This window comes from Diprion similis, chromosome 1, assembly GCF_021155765.1.
Source record: "Diprion similis isolate iyDipSimi1 chromosome 1, iyDipSimi1.1, whole genome shotgun sequence".
Taxonomy (NCBI): Eukaryota; Metazoa; Arthropoda; class Insecta; order Hymenoptera; family Diprionidae; genus Diprion; species Diprion similis.
The window spans coordinates 16,621,027-16,643,973 of record NC_060105.1 but is presented as its reverse complement, the minus strand read 5'-3'; the positions used below and the strand labels follow the sequence as shown (position 1 = coordinate 16,643,973).

At 39.2% G+C, this 22,947-nt stretch overlaps 1 protein-coding gene across 2 annotated transcripts in view; it reads left to right on the top strand.

The window, feature by feature from the left end:
* Positions 1 to 16,921, top strand: part of LOC124404300 (cholesterol transporter ABCA5-like) — a 53,302-nt gene extending 36,381 nt beyond the window's left edge. Inside the window, exons 5-24 of one of the 2 annotated variants that reach the window (XM_046878331.1) lie at positions 2,075 to 2,279; positions 2,489 to 2,561; positions 2,650 to 2,803; positions 2,887 to 3,073; positions 3,226 to 3,369; positions 3,445 to 3,595; positions 3,695 to 3,768; positions 3,837 to 4,289; positions 4,378 to 4,727; positions 4,800 to 5,206; positions 5,284 to 5,544; positions 5,631 to 5,898; positions 6,184 to 6,361; positions 7,141 to 7,477; positions 7,609 to 7,883; positions 8,020 to 8,163; positions 8,415 to 8,791; positions 13,588 to 13,795; positions 13,880 to 14,219; positions 15,984 to 16,921. In XM_046878331.1, the coding sequence (XP_046734287.1) occupies positions 2,075 to 2,279; positions 2,489 to 2,561; positions 2,650 to 2,803; positions 2,887 to 3,073; positions 3,226 to 3,369; positions 3,445 to 3,595; positions 3,695 to 3,768; positions 3,837 to 4,289; positions 4,378 to 4,727; positions 4,800 to 5,206; positions 5,284 to 5,544; positions 5,631 to 5,898; positions 6,184 to 6,361; positions 7,141 to 7,477; positions 7,609 to 7,883; positions 8,020 to 8,163; positions 8,415 to 8,791; positions 13,588 to 13,795; positions 13,880 to 14,219; positions 15,984 to 16,087 (4,690 nt within the window). In that variant the 3' untranslated portion in view covers positions 16,088 to 16,921. Of the gene's footprint in view, positions 1 to 2,074; positions 2,280 to 2,488; positions 2,562 to 2,649; positions 2,804 to 2,886; positions 3,074 to 3,225; positions 3,370 to 3,444; positions 3,596 to 3,694; positions 3,769 to 3,836; positions 4,290 to 4,377; positions 4,728 to 4,799; positions 5,207 to 5,283; positions 5,545 to 5,630; positions 5,899 to 6,183; positions 6,362 to 7,140; positions 7,478 to 7,608; positions 7,884 to 8,019; positions 8,164 to 8,414; positions 8,792 to 13,587; positions 13,796 to 13,864; positions 14,220 to 15,983 lie in introns of both variants that reach the window. The other variant, XM_046878340.1, reaches the window with a different exon arrangement.
* The last annotated feature ends 6,026 nt before the right edge of the window (positions 16,922 to 22,947 follow it).

The following is a 22,947-nucleotide window of genomic DNA, read 5'->3' as shown; positions in this document are numbered from 1 at the left end:
ATATTTCAAAACGAAATTAAGTGAAAATAGTATCAGACTAATATAAAGCTCAAAATGTATCGAAATAATCCGATTTTTATGCAAGACCTATCAAAGTTAGAAGTTCACTTACATTTTTCAGGGAATTGGTTAATACATGAGTCGAAAGTCATGCTTAATATCTCATTTCTAAAGGGTCTTTCCTCGTGACTAGCTGAAATCAGTATGCAATTATCATTTGCAAAATTCAATTACTTATGTTTCGGCGATTTTATTCATTTTGAATATTCTGAATGGCAATTTTGGTGCCATAACTCAACAAAATGCGGTTTTTTCTTGCTTCTCTTTTCGTTGCGTTTCAAACGTTTATTTACCTGAATGTTTGAAAATTTGTTGAATATAGTAATGCTATTTCAGTCTTAATACAAAATTGAATGTGAATCGTAGTAAAATTTCATTTCTGAGATACTTGCAAGCAGTAATAGAACAAGCTAAGAGCGATAACAAAAATCTTTTTATCCTGAGAGTAATAAAAAACGCCATATGAGACAATCGATCACGCAGGAAAAAGTACAATTTTAAATATTCATCGTATGAATGATACGTCAGATGAAGCTCAGGGTTGGTTTGATCTTTATGAGGCCAGCTTTGTCAAAGGTTAAATACTTTCCAGCAATAAAATCTGAATTCTAAGCCTCACAGGAAGGTTCTCTACCAATTTATGCTCCCGGTCCTTTATCCGGGGTTTGAATCAACATCTAAAGTCGTTAAACTTATTTACGACATGTAATTGACCGGCGAGTAATTAACTATCCGTAGTAACTCGCTAGTTACTTTTAACATCACTAGCAAGTAAAAGCTGCCGACAATGGGAACTGAAACGATCAGTTTCGTGATCATTTTATGCCTCAAATTAATGGGACCGCGAAAAACGTGTTCGACTGTCTGCTATCCAATGTTCCGCAACCCTCCTCTACTTAATTCTCGTCATTAAATTTACGACAAGAGTTGTAACGCACTGTAACTATCTATTTATTTGGCTAATTTGAAGCTAATATAGGAGGACAAATGACTATATTTGAAATTGCGATATGGTTGAAGTAATGAAAATTTAACGCACAAATTTATCAGAACTGGATCAGTTGCATTTATTAAAAAGGTCAAGAAAATAAGCTTCGCTGAATATTTATCACCAAAATGCGGAAATGACAACACGCAACACATTCATTCACTCATTCACACTTCTAAAATACTCCTACCGGCCTACAACTTGAAGGAGATAAAATTTTTACTCTAAAACAAGGATGAAATCTTATGAAAGTGACTCTAAATTGTTACAAAAACGAGTTGACGCTAAATTGATAATATTTCATCAGAAAAACAGCGAAAAGCATTATAAGTTACATGTGGTTCCACACTTTACGACACTTATCTTATTTTATGAAACTAATTTACGAATTGTGACACAGTCAGACTACAATTCGTTACTTTCCGATGTCGGTTTTCACTAATTTTCCCAATATCCGAAGATGGTAGGTCGATGTTTCCAGTATTATACAGTTGTTTCCCACAGGATTCGACGAGAGGAACTTATGAAGGTGATCAAACTTCAGGAATTGACAAAAGATAACAATTATACTGCTATTACATTGAAAATTACTGTTCGAAATTAGATGACAAATTTTATAAAGAATAAAAACAAAAACGTTGGCCGATTCTACGAACTATTATTAAAGCCACCGATCGCCAAAGCGTCTTCTAGCAGAGTGGCACTTGACTTTGGCTGTACATTTTTCTAAATATCCCCACAAGCTGTTCGTAATACAGGACCAGGTATCCTTCAATGACCTCATATGTGTCATTCTATGTACCATGATACAGCACTGAACCAAAAATTTCCATCCAATTTTATTTTCAGATGAAAAATGGTAACTTTAGGACGCGCTCTAGCTCTATTAGAACCTGTTCAAAACCTAAAGTGACGACCTAAAATCAACTGCCTCGTTGTCCATTTTTGCAGACTACCGAGTCTCAACGAAATCGTAAAACCTTAGAAGAGCTATTTTAAATTTGATGTGAAACTGGTTTGTTCTAGATACGAGATACGAACAAATCCTTCGTATCAGTCGACACCCTCACCGACGGAAATGTACTCGTCACCTGTGACCTGTCGAAAAGACACCAGCCACTGGATGGGCGGAATCCTATCCATGGAAACTGGAGGCTCGTGCCCAGTAAAAAATTATTATGACTCCGGCTTTATAGCCGTACAACTTTTGCTGGACGTAACAAAAATAAGAGTAAGGGTCGCAGAAACCTTGCGTAGATTCACAGTATTCACTCCACGATCTCTTCAATTCACAGAAATGGTTTCACCTTGAAATTTGACCACCTGACTTGTACCACACTTTGTACAATTTTCATTCTAATTTCATATAATTCATTACTAATTGTACGTCAACGTACGTAGAATTAGTAATTGGTTAAGTAATTGAACTCGAAATTTCAGCTCAAGACAGAAAAGAATATCACAGTGCCTATGATCAAGTTAGAGATGTTTCCAAAAGAAGCATATACGGCGAGTGAGTCAATTTTTTTTCGAGTACCTGACGTAGTTTAGATTTTCAATGGGTATCACGTGACCACTGACATTCGTTGAATCGATTTCAGATTGGATTCTCTACTTCAGAGTCGTAATTCCACTTTATATGGTCCTGGCACTATCGCAATTCATTACTTATTTATTGATATTAATCGTCGGCGAGAAAGAAAACAAAATTAAAGAAGGAATGAAAATTATGGGTCTTAAGGATTCTGTGTTTTGGTAAGCTTTTTCGCGTCAAGTCAGTACAAAAGTTTGGGGTTAATTGAATTTCGGGAAAAACAGATGTTTCTACTTTGTTCCAGGATGTCGTGGTTCATTATATACGCTGTTTTCGTCCTGCTACTCTCCGCGGTTGCGGTAGTCCTCTTATTTACTCTCCAAATGTTTCAACACACTCATTTTCTGCCCATATTTCTTTTGGTGGTGTTATACAGCTTTTCGGTCATAATGTTTGGATTTATGATCACACCCTTCTTCGACAAGTCACGGGTAAGTCGCGTTGCGATTTCGTTATTATTGCGTATTGACGTTTTCACATGTTCATCCGGATGCTTTTCACCTCTGTTTAAATTTATCTATAGTTTGTGAACTTCATCTTTACCAAAGCATCCAGCATAACAGAAGTTTCCTTAAACTTTCAGACTGCTGGAGTCTTGGGAAATTTCGCAGTCACTATTCTAAGCTTGATGTACTTTATCCAAGTTTTTGTGGATGATTCAAGCTCAATTGCATTCTGGGTAGCTTCCTTGATCAGTCCTTCGGGTGTTGCTCTGGCTATGGACAAGGTGAGTGACATTCTTTGGCGAGTTTCTTAATTCGAATCACATCTGTATCATCTCTAATCTTTGTTCTAACTTCAGGCCCTAGTCCTGGATTTGCAAGGGCAAGGTGTGAATTTCGATAATCTATGGTCTGGCCCAGGGATTCCCTTTGGTGGAAGTCTCATCATGATGACGTTGGACATTTTCCTATACAGCCTGTTAGCCTATTATCTCGATTCAGTCGTTCCTAGTGCGTGGAGATTTTTACAAAACTAACCTAACCAAATCTACAATACCTCTTATGCCCACAAACTTCTCCATTACTCATGGTTATTCCTTCATCCCACAGGTGAATATGGCGTCAAGCGATCGCCTTTCTTTTGTTTTACTCCTGGATTTTGGTGCAGAAGAAAAGTTCCACTGGTAAGTGAACGATAATTCACGGACGACGAGACTAACAGTATAAGCCATTGTTTCTTTCATTGTCAAAGGTGCCATCGTCAAACGGGGAATCTAACTCTTTTATCCCCGGCGAGGAGACAAACCGGGACGTTGAGCCAGTTGTCCGTGAGATGAAGGGAAGAGAAGCCATCAGGATCGTCGATCTTTACAAGTCGTACCAGAAGTGCCGGAAGCCTGAAGTGAAGGCCGTTAATGGGATCAATCTGACAATCTACGAAGGCCAGATCACCGCGATTTTAGGCCACAACGGTGCAGGCAAGACGACGCTTTTTAACATTCTGACCGGTCTGACAGCACCGTCTGGTGGTACAGCATTGATCTTTGGCTATGACGTGAGGGATCACAACGACATGCAGATGATTCGAAGTATGACTGGCGTCTGCCCGCAGCATGACATTCTCTTCGACCTCCTTACGCCAAGGGAACACCTGGAGTTTTTCGCAGCGGTTAGAGGAATACCGAGGACAATGATCGAGATGGAGGTAGGGAGGCAGTGGATCCAATGGCGGAATAGCGTTGAGGTTAAACTGTGCGTGAATCCATTTCAGACGATGAATTGTTGGTTTTTAGGTGAAAAAAACGTTGAAAGATATTGACCTAACTGAAAAGGCGGACGCGTTTGCAAAGTACCTGAGTGGCGGGCAGAAGCGCAAGCTGTCTGTCGGTATCGCGATAATTGGTGACCCTAAGATAATCATTCTGGACGAACCGACGGCCGGCGTTGACCCTTATTCAAGACGACAGATGTGGTCTTTCCTTCAATCCAGACGACACGGTAAAGTGATTCTTTTAACGACGCACTTTATGGACGAAGCGGACATACTCGCGGACCGAAAGGCCGTTATTAGCAAAGGGAAACTTCGATGTTGTGGAAGTTCTCTTTTTCTCAAGAACAAGTTCGGAATTGGATACCACTTGACGTGAGTTTCCTAATTGGCATTTCTAGCACTTCTTTCGAAGATGACTCTCATTTCAATTTCAATTAACGTCAGGCTGGTGCTGGAAGGCAATCCTCGAGAACACGCGATAACTCGACTCGTGTCTTCGCATGTGTCGAAGGCCGAAAAAGCGAGGCGACACGGCCGTGAGCTTAGCTTCATTCTGCCTCACAATTCGGTCGAAAATTTTGCTCCATTATTTTCGGCAATCGAACAGGAAATCAAAACAAAGAACTACAGGCTTGGAATTAGCAGCTACGGTGTGTCTATGACAACACTTGAGGAGGTTTTCTTGCACTTGGAAAGGGACGAGGAAACTGAGTGTACGATGGACAATCTGTCGAAAAAAATGGTGAGAAATCGAGCTTTGAGCAGATCTTTATCCTTGCAGTCGAAAAGCACTTCTTATCAGAGTTTGCAGAACGAAGGTGCAGCTGTTCAAGCTGACGGACAAGTTAAAGGTGATCAGCCATTATCTTTCGGCTCGTTCGAAACGTTTCTTTCTCTGTGCAATCTCGTTGACCGCCATTTGTTTCAGCTGCTGGCGATGTGCCAGACGGAGTGCATAACGAGAAGAACCCTGTTGTTTTGGGATTGGGACTGGATCCCGTCAAAACCCGGCCTAACTTTTGCCAGATTCTCAAGGCCATGTTACGATTGAGGGTACTGAGATTATTTAGGAACATTCAGCTACTTTATTTCACCATAGTTGCTCCCTTGGCTCTCGTTGCTCTCAGCCTTTACATCAATAGCATTCAAACGGTGGACATCAGAATGCAGTCCCTGGACCTTAATCATGGTAAGTGGGATTCTCTGATCCGGCCACTCGATCGTCTCCACGATTTCCACGGATAAACAAAAATCTTTGGTGGTTTTGGTTCTCAGATACTTACGGCAAAGAAACTAGAATTCTTTACACGAACAATACGGATAAGAATATTACCCCGTTGATGAATTACATCCTCAAAGATATCAAAGAGGTTGATGAATATGACGGCAGTTTTGTTGACCTACTCCATGTAGCACCTCGCATGGCGGCCTTTAACATCAATGATTACGACATTGCAAGTTTGAATTTGACGATGATGTACAACGATACGATGCAGCACTCTCTTCCTATTCTGGTCAACATCATTTCAAAGGCGATGTACAGGTAATATAGTATTGGAAGATATGGGGTATGAGTTGAGGTGATGGCGGGAGTTATCAAGAGAAGGAATAATTTTACCGATACTATAATTTAGAATAATTTTAACAATATTTAACCCTCAGTTTTTTGCAAATGTTTGATTTTCTCATTCCAAGTAAGAACGACACTGAAAACTTGATGAATAAATTCAATTAGAATTTGTCACAGAGACACAATCGTATTTAATGTCGTATTACTCTCAGTCAGTCTTGATTATTATTCAAACTTAATTTGAATTGTGTATTAAAGATTATTAACAGGCGACACAGCAGACCCTCGGCCTATACAAGTCAAAACGCATCCATTCCAGCAAACTTCTCAACCGCAAGAGTTCAATATAGGAATTGGAAGCTCAGCACTCTTCATTGGAATGATATTTGTACTCATTCCCATAATACTCGCAGTAGATATGGTATATGATAGAGAGGTAAGCTGGAATTACAGGCTTTAGCCATCGAAAAGCAGTGTTGTGTAAGCTACACTCTAAAAAAATATTTATTCCTATTTTCTCTTGTGAATGTTCAATATCTGCACACGTACATTTTACGTCACTTGTGATTGGCTTGCAATTCCACTATATTAACATCGAGTACGAATATGATGTATTCTGTAATGTCACTCTTATGAGTTTTAAGTATTTAATTATGCGCTTTTGTTGTTGCCCTTCTGCTTACGCGTTCGATGAAGCAAGATTTTGCGTTGAAAATGTATAAATCATTTCGTGTTGATGATGAGAAACGTATTAGAAATAATGGGAAATACAATAAATACTTACTGGGTGAACTCATTTTTCATACCCTGATGCACAATTCAAGTGTCATCACAAGTGTGTTCGATACTATCTTGAATTGAATTTCGGAATTTCAATTTGATACGAAGAGTTTCATGTACTCAATTTTGTTGATTCGCTTTGATAATTAAACGATGTAGCAAATTAAAAATCTGCTGATCAGAGGAATCTTTGAATTGACTTGCTGCCCAACTGATTTCTGGTTCGTAAAATAATAGTCGCATTCACGACATTTTTTAGATAAGCCTCTTATATATAGCTGGTGGAATATTCTATGTATATTTTTATGGTAAAAATAGATAAGCTTGCGCTTGTAACGAGAGGTTTGATTATGGCCATCAAGACGTATCTATCACAACACTGCTGACGAATAATCATGGAATTACGTCGAAAGAACGTGCTTTTTCCTTTTCTAGATAAAAGCTAAAAATCAACTTCGAGTGAACGGCTTATCGTTCTCAATGTATTTTTTGACTTACTTCATCGTATTGGCTGGACTTATGGCTGTCATCAGCCTGTGCATCCTTGGAATAATATTTATATTCAACGTTCCGTCCCTGCAAGAGCCACCCGCGCTCATAACGTTGGCTGTCTTGCTAATGCTCTATTGTCCCTCGTCCATTCTTTTCTCCTCATGTCTCAGCTACATCTTTGACAAGATGGACTCGGCGCAAAGTATTCTGCCAAACATAGTGACAATCGTTGGGATGGTTCCCTTTCTTCTGGTCATGGGACTTGACATGTTAGGCCTGGGTAAGTGCTAACTCTATTCACGATAAACTTTAAAGCTGCCAGCAACTCGTGTATTCCTTGCCATTCTTCATTCGCCTTTACTAATACCCTACACTTTGGTGTAACCTTTTGGATGATTCCCGGTAACAAAGGTGGAACTGCGGCCTTTGCTCTTCATGTGGTCCTTTCGCTACTGAACACCATGTACGTTCCGTATGCGGCCGTCTATTACGTGGACCGCGTCCACTTAATGTGCTCAATAAACGCGGCATGCCATCACTTGACCATGTCGGACTACCTGACCACGGAAATCATATTAATGGCTGTCGGTGTGATATTGCACATTCCGATTTGGTTCATCATTCTCGTCATGTTGGACATCAAGAAAACCGGCGGGAACATTAGCGACGCCCTGAAGTACTTCCTGGTAAGTTTGCTTGCTGAATTACTAATAATATTAATACTTCCAACTGAGCAACTCTGTCAGGGTAAATGTGTCCTCGTGATTTCATTCTTGAATCGTTCGCACTGAAACATAAATCTATGTACGGATTGTTATCCAGCGCAACGGAGGATCGATAGGCGAAGAAATCATGGAGAACTCGGACGTTGGCGAACACGAAGATAGCGACGTGAAGGCCGAGAGGCAAAGAGTATTCAATTTGATGGCCGCTTCCGTTCAAGAACCACCGGTCGTGATGGTCCAGGTAAGCGATTCACGAGCCGTAACCAAACAAGACCATACTAGATTGAAGAGATACGGATCCACACTTTTTATTCTCTGACGCTCAGTTTCAAGATGAAAATTATGAAATTAGTTTGGGATTGTTGACTGAACCGTAGGTCAACGGTTCTACCTTAGTTACCACAGTGTAGCTGATCGTTTGTCACTAAACCCACGAGACCACGATGGTTACAATTTACTGATGGTCTTTACTTTCTTGTACTCCGTTATCAGAACTTGCGCAAGGAGTATCGAAACAGAGAAATCACGCCGTGTAGCTGCTGCACGAAACGGGACGACGAACCCGTGCCCAAGCGGAAAGTCGCTGTGCGAAATCTTTCGCTTGCCGTTGAACCGGGCGAGGTATTTGGTCTCTTGGGACACAATGGCGCCGGGAAAACTACCACGATGAAGATCATAATTGCCGAGGAGGCTGCGACCCGGGGGCGAGTCCAAATCGGGGGAAATAACATAACGTCGCAGATAACCGAGGCCTTTCGACAAATGGGCTACTGCCCGCAGCACGACGCTCAGTGGAAGAACATTACTGTTAGAGAACATCTCGAGTGTTACGCTGCGATACGAGGTGTGCCCTCAAGTGACATTGGCAGGTGAGAAACTTTTTCAATATTTTCTGAATAACCAACGTTTCATTAACTTTCAATAAAACACTATAAGAATCTAGTCACATATCTTATACCAATGGCACGTCACATTATGTGAACAATGATTAACGGAGCTGTTCACTTAGATATACGGTACAACGTTATATATAGACGTTAAACGATGAGTCTTTGTTTTGGTAATCGGCGTAAAGGTGATTAATTTTGAAATTGTTATACGGTTTCATTTGTAATTGCTAGTCAAATCAATCCCTCAAGGGGTTATCTTGCATCACGAGCTAGTAGGTGCTGCATTGTTTTGGGATTCTACTTCTAGAATCTGTTAGGCTGCAAACGACTTTTTTATTTTGTATGTTGATATTAGATCCCGAGTTGAATATTTCTGCCATACAATCTTTCAGGTTGATAATATTTGAATGATAGTTTAAAAAAAAAAATATATAAAAATTGGTTGGCAATCATTTTTAATTGTTTATTGGAATGCTAGTTGTTACACTTCTTGAACCCCAGATCGATAAAACTGAACTGTACTCCGGCAGTTAAGCGAACAACACCACGTTTGCTGCTGAAAATTCCAACTTATCACTCCTACTATAAGCTAAATTAAAGTTTGGGGTCTAAACCAATCCATATGTTTGATAGGCCCGAGCCAGCAGGTGTTCTTCATGAATATATTGTGAATGATTACAAGTCGAAAAACCTGCTAAGATGTAGATAAACCATTGCAACAGTACTTAAACGTTACTTAAAGTAATCGACTTTACATTTCGCTTGAGAATTTACTTTATTACTGAATCAATATTCAAGATGTAAATGCAAAGACATGTGATTAATGTAACGATTCAACTCCGTGCTAGATGGATTCACTTGATAAATAAGACGTGAGATTTGAATGTGTTCATGCATTAAACAGTCGACAGTAACGATAGCTAAGATTTTTTGGATATATCAATCTGCTTACTAGCATCCGTTTTCTCCAGTCATATGTTTAGTTTCAATTCCGTCACTTGACATGTAAACTTTAAAGAAGCCTAAGTACGTTATCAATGAAATTAGTAATGTATTACTGTGTACGAGAATGGGACACCAATTGGGCAAATTTCTTTGATGGATTATTTCGTACAAAGGCCTCAAATGAAATTGTTTGACACAAAACTAGCACTCCTGGGTAAAAATCTGATTGTGAGCGAGCAAAATGAGCTTCAGTGGGCCTGGGAACATGAACAGTGTCTGACTTTATCGACTGAGAGTGGAAGTGGCGCCACGTTGCGGTAGATAAGGATACGTACCATGGGGATTCCCATTTTTAGCAGTACATCTGACAATGAGATCAGACTTTGCGTTGAGGACTATCTACTAAGGTCATTAGTCGATTTTTTTGTAGGTGTACGTGATTGTGGAAGCTAGCCTCGAGGTGAGCATATTATTTGGTATTGTGTGACATGCATACAAAGTTTTTAGAGAGTAAAATTTTCAGTATGTCTGGATTTCGTGCAGTCCAGCTGTGCGAGTCAATTCTAAAAAATGTATTTCTGCGGACGATCCGGATGCTGGGTGTAGTATAATAGATAGTAATTTTTTTTAGATGTCTGATAGAAAAACTAAGCGGTTGTGTGGGGCGCAACACAGAAAACGGAAATTAATTCAGGAAATGGCGGTAAAAAAAGATAGCGGAGCTAAAAAAATATTTCTTCTCGCCGAGAACTTAGTAAAGGTCACGATTGACCAGAAGGCAACCGATACACAAAATAAACACGAGACATGTATGAAGAAATGATCTGAAAATACGAGTTCAGAAACAATGGAAAATAAATACGACACGTCTCAAGACGAAGAAAATGCAGAAATTTTGAAAGGAAGTAATGAAAAAGTAGCGATTGAGAACCTGAATGATAACAAGTGGATCTAGTCAATGAGGTCAGGGCGGAAACAGGAAACGAAACAAACAAGAAAGGAGAAACCGGAAAATCTGGAAGTGAAGAACGAAGCAAAGAAAAAAGAACTAATGGAAACCGGGACGCATCTGACACTGAATTTGATATCAGTTTGAGCGATGACCCAGCTGACTGACCTCTTCGACTGAATAATTTGCAAGTGTAATTATTAGTACAAAATGAGTCTGCGGTTAAGAAAAGACAAAATTATCCTCTCGACACATCGGAAAAAGCATTTTCTAATGCATACCATAGAAAAGAAGAGAAGCTGGCTACTTTATTCGGTTTCGCAAAACCTCATTCTTTGGTTTTCTTGTAAAATCTTCGCTAACCAAGAGATTCCAATGACGATGGCCGGCTTTTCGGATTGTCATCTGTCACGACATGAGAAAAGTTCATGTCATATTACCAGTTTTGAAAAATGGTCAGACCTTGCAATTTCCTTGAGAACCTGAAGGACTATAGATAAACAAGAGCAACAAATATTGGATGCAGAGAAACGCCATTGATTTTGGGTTATCGAACAAATCTTATGAATGTAGTGAGAGTCTCATCGCAGCAGAATTTAGCTTTCCGTGGTTCATAGTCAATTCGAACATCATAATGGCAATTTCTTTAAAATCATTGAAATGATATCCAAATTTGACCCAGTGATGTCCGAACATGTTAGACGAGTAAAAAACAGAGTCAGTATCTTCCTACGTATTTGGGGAATACAATTGAGAATGAAATTATAAATATCCTGACAGATGTTATGAAAAGTATCATTTTAGAAAACGTGACGAAAGCAAAATATTATTCGATAATTTTGGATTGTACTCCAGACGTGAGTCACGTGGAGCAAATCATACTGATAATCCGTTTGGCCGACGTAAGTACCATCGAAAAATCTTTCGAAGTTTGCAAGCACTTCCTAGGATTTTCTCCGATTACAGGTTCTAGTGGTGAAGGCATAACTCAGTTTGTCCTCGAGAAATCAAAAGAATTTGACATAAATATGGTAGACCTGCAGGGTCAAAGTTATGATAATGGTGCCAATATGCGTAAAATAGATAGATGGATACAGACGAGAATTTTGGACGTTGATTTGAGAGCATAATTCGTCCCTTGTACCACCCACAGCTTAAATTTTGTCGTCAACGATGCTGTTAAAGTCACTTTTGAAACTGTTGAATTTTTTAATATTGTGGAAGAACTGTATGTTTTCTTCTCGGCCTCGACGCAAAGGGGGCCGTTTTGAAGAACTATATTTCTGGAGGAACACTGGACGCAGTATCAGACATATGATGGAAATGCAGAATCAACGCGATCAAACCACTGAGATATCAACTAGGTGAAGACTATGGAAGTTTAATTGAACTATCCGAGAGGGAAAACAAAGATATGAGCACTCGACATCAAGCATAATGTCTGACTGTTGAAATCAAAAACTTCAAGTTCTTGTGTTCAGTTGTCGTATGCATTTCGAATGTAGTAAGTAAAATGCTGCAACCGCCAAATTTAAATTTTCCTACTCCTACTGATCTTATGGAAAATTTGATGAATTACCTAAAGGAACAGCGAAAGGACGAAGGATTTGAAATATTTATAAAGAAAGCTGAAGACTTGGCAGAATCTATTGCAGTGGAAAAAAAATGTCCGACATACAAACCGTACGACGAAGCAGAGTAGCAACGCTCCTTGACTACAAACACTATGATGAACCTATCATTGATCCTAAGATTCAATTCAAAATAAGTTTGCATTTCGTAATCATGGACACAACACTTACTTCTATGAATGAAAGATTCCAATTATGCAAACAGCATGATGAATTTTTTAATTTTCTCTATCGCAGTGGATGGTTTAAAGATTTAGGCAGAGAAGAACGTTTGCAATGATGTAAAAGTGTGCAGTCTATAATGACTGACTCTCAAACAAGAGATTCCGATACTATCACCATTGATTTAAGCGATGAAATCACGATTTTCGAGATATGCTTGCATCGGAAATGCCTGAGTGAAATACTAAGTTTCCTCATCAAAAATTATTTGCAAGTAGTATTTCCAAATCTTTTTATTGTTTCGCGGATTTTGCTAACACTACCTGTATCAGTTGCAGCGGGTGAAAGATCATTTTCGAAATTAAAAATGATCAAATACTACCTTCGATCAACTATGACGCAGGACGCTTAACGAACTTGGCAATAATATCCATAAAGCATAGACTTGCAGGGTAACTTGATACTAGCGATGTCATCAAACAGTTTACGGAACTGAAAGCTGGGCGCATGTCTTTCATATAAAGAGACAACAGCGTGTCAATTTTCATGATTTACTTACGTACAATAATACCAAATTAACGATTGCAAGAAATATAAATACAAACCCTACAGTGACTATTCATTTTTAACGTAAAATGGTGGGTCGTCTGCGTAGAAACGGCGCTGTTTCGATGGAATGACCCGATATGTCCTTACATTTCAGATAGTATTTTTGTCTACTCACTCCCTTCCTTAGACGCCTGGGAACCTACCAATGCAGCATTTTCTGTAATCGTTATGGTTGATTTCGTATATCCTCTTGAGTTAGATTCGGTTCGATCGAGGGTTCACATCACTTAAATCCCTCGAAAAAAGTTTTTCAGGTTATATCTTTATTTTTCAACCGACGTGGTGTTCCCATTGTTTTCTTATACGGTCCGTTGAGGAACCCACAGCCCAAAACCAATTTCCGATAGTAGTATTCTGCATCATCATGTTTACCATCAGACATATTATCGAGTGCTTGATTTCCGAGCGACGTCTGAGCCTTCTCCAAAAACAATGCAGCCCAAACTTCTTGTAATCCACACTTCCGTTATCTCCGACAGGATCGTCGATCTGTACTTGTCGGGTCTTCAAATTCACGAGCACGCTGACAAACAGTCCCAAGAGTGCTCAGGGGGTACCAGAAGGAAATTGAGCTTCGCCATGGCGATGGTTGGTGGTCCGAAAGTCGTGCTTATGGACGAGCCCAGCACCGGTATGGATCCCCGCTCGAAGAGGTTTCTCTGGGACACAATCCTCGCCAGCTTCCAGGTAGGTAGACGAGTGGAGTTCACTACGTTAACTGTCCAAAGACACACGAAGCGTACAATGGGATTGTGGGTTTCGGTTGCACAGGGGGGCAGAGGGGCGATCCTGACCACCCACTCGATGGAGGAGGCCGACGCCTTGTGCTCCAGAGTGGGTATCATGGTCAAGGGCGAGCTGAGATGCATAGGCTCGACCCAGCACCTCAAGAACCTCTACGGAGCCGGGTACACCCTGGAGATGAAGCTGTTGGGGGGCGATTGCACCCCAACGACACCGTCCGGGGACCGGATATCCGGACTGAAGGAATTTGTCGCGGGTCTTTTCCCAGACGCTACTCTCGAGGAAAGTTTTGCCGACAGGCTGGTCTTCGGTGTTCCGCAGCATGCGGTGCAGTCACTGGCTGAGTGCTTCACGCAGCTTGAAAAGGGTGAGGAAATGCCAGAAAAAAATTAAGAAATTACGGTTACTAGTAGGATTCAATTAATCGTAAGTGGTAAGGATGAAAATGTAGAGAGAAAATTGTTTTAAATTTTATACTGTGATCTTGCTGTTTTCCAATCCTTCTCCGATAGTACCGATATCGTCACTGGCTTCTACGATTATTCAACCTTGATTAAAACTTCTCAAATTATTACGATCCAACGTATGGAAATTTTGAACACACAAAAAACTGTTTTCAAAAGAATATTGGCAATAAACTAATACTATTTACGTTGCACCAAAAAACATAAATTCACTAAAAAAAAGAACACAAACAAATCAGTTACACGACCATTATCTTAAGAAATTAGAGTGCCTAGGTTTGAAATCCGTTTACTTGATGAGAAGAAATGTGAAACATTCGAGGAAAAGTGCATTGGAAGGATTACTTACTGCATCCAAGCGGCCTTTTTTGTGTCATGAAATTTGGAATCAAAGTACCCGGCTATTATATCAAACAAATGTAGTTTCAGCGGAATTTTTTCCCGTAACACATCTTCAACGCGCTACAATTCGTCTAGTATGCATGCTTGAAAAGAAAACCAGTTTAACGTCTTCGAAAAATGCAAGTAATTCTGAGGTAATCTTTGAGATTTCTTGATGTGAGCACGTCTATGTGTAAGAAATTGAGATACGTTGAAAATTGCAACAACTGTTGCATATGAAGGAGCGATTTCGCTCAATTGCGTCATTCGTAGAGCAATTTAAAAACCAGCATTGAAGATACTGACAGCAATGCTGGTTTCTGTATCTTTCACTTGTTATCCAGCAGTCGATATTACTTGTTTTTACAGCTAATCAGTATCCAGAAAAGCCAAACGAAAAATTGTCGCCTCTTCAAGTTACTCCCGCTGCTGTAGTTCACAATTTTACTGGTAGCCGAAAAAACGTTGGGATAGTTGACTATGGTTGACACGTATGGTATCTGATGTGATAACCTCATTGAAAAGGGTCTAGCCGAACAAGAATGGTGAATCCGCTCCCACCGGCTTTTGTGGTGCCGATTTTTTCGAAAGTTTCCAACCTAAAACAAAAAATTCATGAAATTTTGTCGATTATATTTTTTTTTCAATGTAGCGCGGGTTCAATTTTAAAACTTTTCTTTTTGGAATCTGTAGGGAACGAAGAGTAGAATCGTGTCAATATTTTTTTTATAATATCAGAAAAATTAATACACTCCAAAATAAATTTTTCAAAGAAAGCTTCGATGATTAAAAATAAAGTTCAGCATTTAAAAATTGGAGAAAATTTTTCCATTAACGTCAAGATATTTCTGATTTTTTAGAATTTTTAGAATTTTTTCCAGATGTTTGGTCGCCTCTTGGTATTTAAAAACAGCAAAAATCGAAAAAGCACGTTCTTTCAGCACAAAGACCCCTCGGTATCGACGAAGAAGGCTGTAATTTGGCATAAATTTTATTTTCCAGGTTTGAATCTTTCGAAAAAATCGGCACCACAAAATTCGGCGAGGGCAGATTCACAATTTTTATTCGGCTAGACCCCTTCTTAGAAAAATTCGTTGAAAATGCATAAACTTGAATTATCAATCACAGGGCTTGGCTGATCGCGCGTATATTAGCTGCCCAATTTCGTAAGAAACTAGGATTTCTAGTATCACCTTTTTGTCTCTAGAAATCCTCTAAATTCAGAATTACGATAAACTGAGAATTACTCAATTGAACTAACGAGTTGACTTCGTGTTGAATTTCAGCAAAATTGGAATTGGACATCGAAGAATACAGCTTCAGCCAGACGACCCTCGAGCAAGTGTTTCTTAAATTTTCTCACTACGACGAAGTGAACGGGGGCGAATAATGATGTGAGTGAAAGATAAATATTTCGAGTGAAAATGATCAAAGGGAACTGATCGACTCGCCGACGCGACGACGTATACAGTGACACAATAACGTCGATCCGGATTGACGAGAAAATTAAACGAGCAGAGCCTGGGACCATAGAGGGTGAATAGTGTTCGAACATGTATAAAAAGAGAAAATAATAATAATGATTTATCTGTACAGATAATAATGGTAGTCATAATAATAGTGAGATTAACTATTATTATTACTGTTATTATTGATTGTTATTAGGGAGAATTATCTAGTTTATCAATATTATTATATACAGGTCCGTACGTCGGTAGTAACATTGCACTGTCACAAAACTCGTACTACTCGTACTACTAAATACTTAGATGTTAAAAACAAATCGTCTTAAGTAAATTAGGAAACCGAAACATATTGAGGTCGTTGATGTTCGTCGCAAATTGTAACGATCGTCGTCATTTACATGTTTAATTATTTTTATTTTTTTTATAGAAACGGTAAAAGTTGTCAATTTTACTTTAAAAAACAACAACAACAACAGCAAAAAAAAAAAAAACAAACAACAACCAGCAAACAGTTTTACCGTATTACGATTATGTAAATAGTTACAAAATACATATACAGTTAAATGCAGCGTTATCAAAGTAAAAGAAAAAAAAACTTACACTCGAGATCTCACTTATAGAACTTTCGGCTAATGAGCATAACTGTAGACTCTGAAACTTAAATTCGACTGTAACTAACATTTTGGAAATGGTAAGTGAAAATGTTATATAGTATGTACGGCTGACAAAAGTAGCGGAAATTCTTCTTCTAGTTTATACAAACATACATAAGCTTAGTAGATAAGCTACTCCACTGCACCCTGAATGTACACGCTAAGTTTACTGTAAAACTTTTCATTATTTTGTTTTCTTTCTCCGTATTGCAAACGAATTGTTCAGAATTGATGGCACGTTGATTGAAAAAAAAAAAAAAAAAAAAAAAAAACCGGGGCTGTTATACTAGTTACTTTTTTATTTTTTCTCCGAAAGTTTTTACCTTCTTGTTATTATCACAACGAAGATTAGAATATTGTATTATTACAAGCATTCCATAGCGTAACGACCACAGTCCAAAAAATTTTTCATTCGTCATTGGCAGCTTAGGTTGAAAATAATAATTCATCGTCAGTGATGTTGATAAATGTAATTCACTTTATAGCTTTTAGTGAAGATTTAGAGCGATAATGTTAGAATCGATGCATGAAATAATGTGAGGGGTGTCGTAGTCGTACGTTTGTGTGCGTGCGCGTGTGTCAGAGGTGAACAGGCGATGGGTTATGGATCCATACAAATATTTATAGACGTACTCCTATACAAGAGGCAGTCCACCCCAAACCGACCAACGTCTGACCCTGACCTTTCCGATTAGTCATGATTTTTTGTGTTGTTAAAAACATCTTAAAAAAAAAAAAACGCTCTGGATTTTTTCAGATTTTTTGCAAATCATCTCATTTACTTGTGATTTTTGAAAATGAGCAAATCGATAGCCCCAATTGAAAAATCTGAACAAATTTTGAAAAATCCTGTTTCATTTATCAAGATTTTCAAGCCCTTAGCCAAAGCGGGCAGACGTTTGCTTCTCATATTATTCAACGTTGTTCTCGAAAAAAAAAAATGATACAAAACTAGACACAAATGTCTGCTCACTCTGGGTCAAGGCTTAAAAATTTTAGTAAGTAAAGCAGGATTTTTCAGAAATTTTTCCGATTTTTCAATTGAGACTATCGATTGGCAGAATGAGATAATTTTTTAAAAATCTGAAAAAAATCCGGAGTGTTTTTTTTAAGGTGGAACAACATGCAAAATCATGACTCGAATCGGAAGGAATAAGGGTCAGACGTTGGTCGGTTTGGGGTGGACTGCCTCACATACATATATGTATAACGTTGCGATGATTGAATCACCGCTCGACTTGTAGATATAACAATGCTTTTTATATTCTATAAATTGTAACACGTAATTTATAACCTTCAAACGGTCGATTGCGAATTTTTTTCAAATGTTCCGGAAACATAATTTAGCAAAGTCGAAATTAGAAAAAAAAAAATCATATTTTTCAGTCACACAAATCTTGATGTTAAAAATTACTGAAAGCTGTATGACTTCGCACTGGCCGCGACAGGGTTGAAATATTCATTTTTGATGAAATTTTAAACGAGATGAATTAATCGACACTTAAAATTATTATAAAAATTCTTGGGATGTTATATTAAAGCTTTACGTTACGGGTGACACAAAACTAACGGGACAGTTGAATCATTACTCGGGTAAGACATTTTTCAAAAAGCTCAAGGTCATTCTTGTTGTAAATTTCAACGAGGAATTCAATGGTGACCTTGATTTTGACCTTGACGATGGCCCTCGAGGTGATTTCAAGGTTAACTTTTTTCATCGAAGCCTTTTTTTTGACATCGGCAATCCATGGAGCGCAAAATTTTACTTTCAAATATGTACTTGAGTCATAAGTGCAGTTTGACCATGAAGGTCACGCTAGGATCAATTAAACTTAAACAAGGTGTGAATACCTCTGGGAATAGAAGCTTTTCAAATTCTTTCGTCACGACCGAAATTATTAATTACTTTGTAATAACCTTGAAAAAAGTGAAAATCAAGATCAACATTGAATTCCTCGTTGTAAATTACTGAAAAAATGACCTTGACGTTTCTGAACAATATCTTACCTGAGGAAATATTTAGCCGTCTCGTTACTTTTGTAACACCGTTTATGTATTAAAAATACAGGTTAATTTCAATTATATAAATTATGCCGTAGGCATTGTTGTCGAATGAGCATATTTTATTTCAATTTGTATTGAAAAATGTTTAGAATTAAATTGAGAAGAATTGAATTTGTTATTTTTGCCTAATTAGAGATGTTAAAAGAATGTCTCATTATTATTGTTTGTCAAAGTGACAAGATGGAGTTAAGTAATCGTGTAGTGAATTGAAAAAGCATGTCGTGTTGGATTCTACTGATAGAACTGCACTTGCAGGACTGACGGAGATTTTCTGGAAAAAGTTTATCGTAGTGGAATCAATTGGAAATTGTCAAATAGACAATTTTTGTAAATATAATACTCTATGCAAAAATCGGATACATATAGATTTTTAGGGATTATATACATATACAGATGTAAGTCTCTTCAATGAATGACATAACGTTAGTCAATTATGAAATTATGAAACTGCAAAAAATTTTATGACATTATATATAAATTGCCATGTGCTCCACTGTTTCGGTAATGACTCTTTAAAAACATGTCATGTCATCAGATCTTTGCATAACTTTTTTCTCTCATTGATTCCACTTCAAAAGAAGCCTGATTGTTTCAAAGAATTTTCTCGCTGCTCCTTCAGGTGGCGCGACCATCGTTTTTGTGTAAAAAAGGGATAACTAAAAACACACCATTTTTAAAATTCTGCAATTTTTTCCACAGATTCTGGATAAAAAATAAGTAATATCTATCATAATTAGAAAGTGGGCTGCGGCGACCGCATATATTTTTTTACATTTTTTTTAGTTGACAAAATGAAGAAAAAATAAAAAAAATAAAAAAAAATCAAATCCTAATAGTCCTTACAGAAGCGGAAAAAAAAAATAAAAATAAAACATGTCTTGGAAAATTTTCATATTTTGCATATTTTTCAAAATAAATGAGAAAAATCTTTTTTTCAGTAAAAAAGATCAAAAGATAAAAATATTTTTCCCATTTATTTTGAAAAATATGCAAAATATCAAAATTTTCCAAGACATGTTTTATTTTTTATTTCTTTCCACTTCTGTAAGGACTATTAGGATTTGATTTTTTCATTTATTTATTTTTTTTCATTTTGGCAACTAAAAAAAATGTAAAAAAAATATGCGGTAGCCACAGCCCACTTTCTAATTATGATAGATATTACTTATTTTTTATCCAGAATCTGTGGAAAAAATTGCAGAATCTAAAAAATGGTGTTTTTTGAGTTATCCCTTTTTAACACAAAAACGATCGTCGAGCCACCTGGAGGAGTAGCGAGGAACTTCTGAAAAAAAATTAAGCTTCTTTTGAAGTGAAATCGATGCGAAAAAAAAAGTTATGCAAGGATTTGATGACACGAGGCAATTGACTCCTTGATTTCACTTGTAAGCAGCTATTACCGAAACAGCAGAGAACATAGCAATTGCGTAAGGTATTTGAAATTTGAATTCTAGTAGCAGTTTGTGCTTGAATAAAGAAAAAAAAATTATTTTTTTCGATTACATGTTTGTGATTTAGATAAATTTCACTGTAATTCGGTTAAAGTATACCAGGGCTTCAATGCTTTTGTTAATGTTGATTGGTTTTTATACTTATTTTTATATCGCGCAACGAATAAATATATGAACGTTTTCCTGTGTTTTTGTGTTTCATCTTGCAATAATTTGCGTCGTTAGTACGATATAGAACGGGCAATCGTAAAATTACATAAATTACACTTATTAGAAATAGGTGTCATGAAATTGATATACGATAATATATTACTTTAATTTCTGTAACGATAATAAACTGAATGTAAGAAATTGTTTCATCAATGCTTTTTCACTAATAAAAGTTAGTTAAAATATTCCTAAATAATGTCCCTAATCATGGGTCACTTCACGCACGTCATATACCAACACCGTATAGTATACATATACATGCAAAGTGAGTCTTATCGGAGACGAGTTCAACCCTTAGCGGCATAGTGGCATTCCATAATGCTACCTGTTTTAAAACACGTTTTTACGATTTTAGAGTAGTTTTATTCGATTTAACCGTTTTTTTTTTTGTAGTTCTATGATCTTGATATGTTAGAGGATGAAAGTTTATGTTCAAATTGTTTTTATGTTTCGTTAATTTGTTTATATAAATTAACAAATTCTGAAAAATATCACTTTTTTTTAGAAAAAATGTATTATTGAAGATAGTTTTAAGAGTATCCTTACGATTTTTGGTAGGCGGGGGTTTTTAGGGTCGCTGATTACGAATCCGTTTTTAGATTTTGCAAAATTCAAAATGGCGGACACAATATGGCGGCTGTACACTTTTAATAACGGATTTTATGACCGCAAAACGATTGCAATTGATTTGAAAATATGGAAAAGATCTTGGGTTTTTTGATTTGCGAAGGTCAAACGATAGAAGAAAAAACTAAAAAAGAGAACCCGAAAACCCCCGAGTACCAACTTTTGCTCTCATCAAACGACTTCTGCGTTTTGGTGGTTTTGGTCCGCTATATTGGATCCGCCATCTTGAATTTCTAACTTTTGAGTGCAGATTTGTAATTAGCGACCCCAAAAACCCTCGAGTACAAAATTTCAAGTCGATAGTAAGTAAGGAAAAATGTGTGCCGCTAAGGATTAAAACATCCACGAAGCCTGTTTATTACATCTCCGCGTTAATATAACTAGATCATACATTTTCACCAACAGCAATAATAAAATCAATATAGACGCATACAAGAAGATGAGGATACAAGGGTCCAGGTATGTATGTACATGATATACAATAACAATAAATCAACAAGAGGTAAAACTCTGTCCGACGTCGGTTTTAATTAGACCGCAACCGGCCGCGGCGGCGGGGCGTTTTCAGCTCCCAGGTAAAACTCCCGGGTAGCCTGTTCGCGGCCGAAGCCGGACACGTGACGTTAAGCCGCATATACAGTTCCGGTCGGTAATTCAGGGTGCTCGATTGTTCTAGATGGTCCAACCGCAGCGCCGCCCTGACGGCCAGCGGCGCAAGCTCCGGAGAGCAGCGCAACTCCACGACGACGACGAGGTCGAAGCACGGCGGGGGGTCCTCGTGTTCCTCAGGGGCGTCGGGGTCCTCGGGGTTCTCGGGGTTCTCGGGGTCCTCCCAGTCGCCTGTCGGTGCCGCCTTGAACTTGCTCTCGAAGGCGTACTTGTTCATGTTCCCGTAGTAGAAGAACTGCCCGCCGTACTCGCCGTACCCTGAGTATGTCGAGGCGGGCGGGGCACGCGGCGACGGCAACGCGGGAGAGCGGAGCAGCCGTTCCCTGTCGTAGTGCGACTTCTCGAAGAGGTGCTCGTTCACGCTGCCGACGAGCCGGCGCAGCCTGAGATACATGAACCGCTGCTCGTCGCGCCAGCTGTTCTCGTCGGGGGCCGGCGGCACCTCCAGGCAGGTGAACCAGGCACGCCGCATCACGTAACGCAGCCGCATGCTGACGGCCCCGTTTCCGCCCCCGCCCCCGCCGCGCTCCGAGGCGACGCGGAAGGCCAGCACGTGGCGGCCCTCCGCAAGGCAGTCCAGCACGTCGACCGCCTTGCAGCCCGAGACCAGCGCCGACTTGTTCACCCGCCGTTCCGATACCTTCTCGAAGTAGTTCATGAACCGCTTGCACAGCACGACGAAACGCGCGACCCCGCTGTCCGGGCAGTGGCTTGTTCCGCCCAGCGCCGGGGGCCGCGACCTCGCCAGCCGCAGCAGACGGTTCAGCTCGTCGAGGAGGGTGCCCGCGTAGAAGCAGAGCTCGGGGGGATTCCCGCGTCGCGGCGGATGGGTGTAGCGCCACGTGACCGCCCGCAGCATCCGGTATTGGGCCCGCAGGAGCTCCAGGGCGTTAAAGGCGCGGCTGCACGATCGGAGTTCCGACTCCGTCGCGACGCGCGGCATGCTGGCTTCGACGAAGCTCATCGCACTCTCGAGGCGAACGCCGGCTGCGAGGAATCCCGCGTTGAGAACCGAGATGGAGACCGTTGAACAGCGCCGCGAGACCAACCTGACCGAGTAGGCGACGTCGCAAAAAGGTAGCAGGCGCAGAATCATCTCGAGAACTTCCG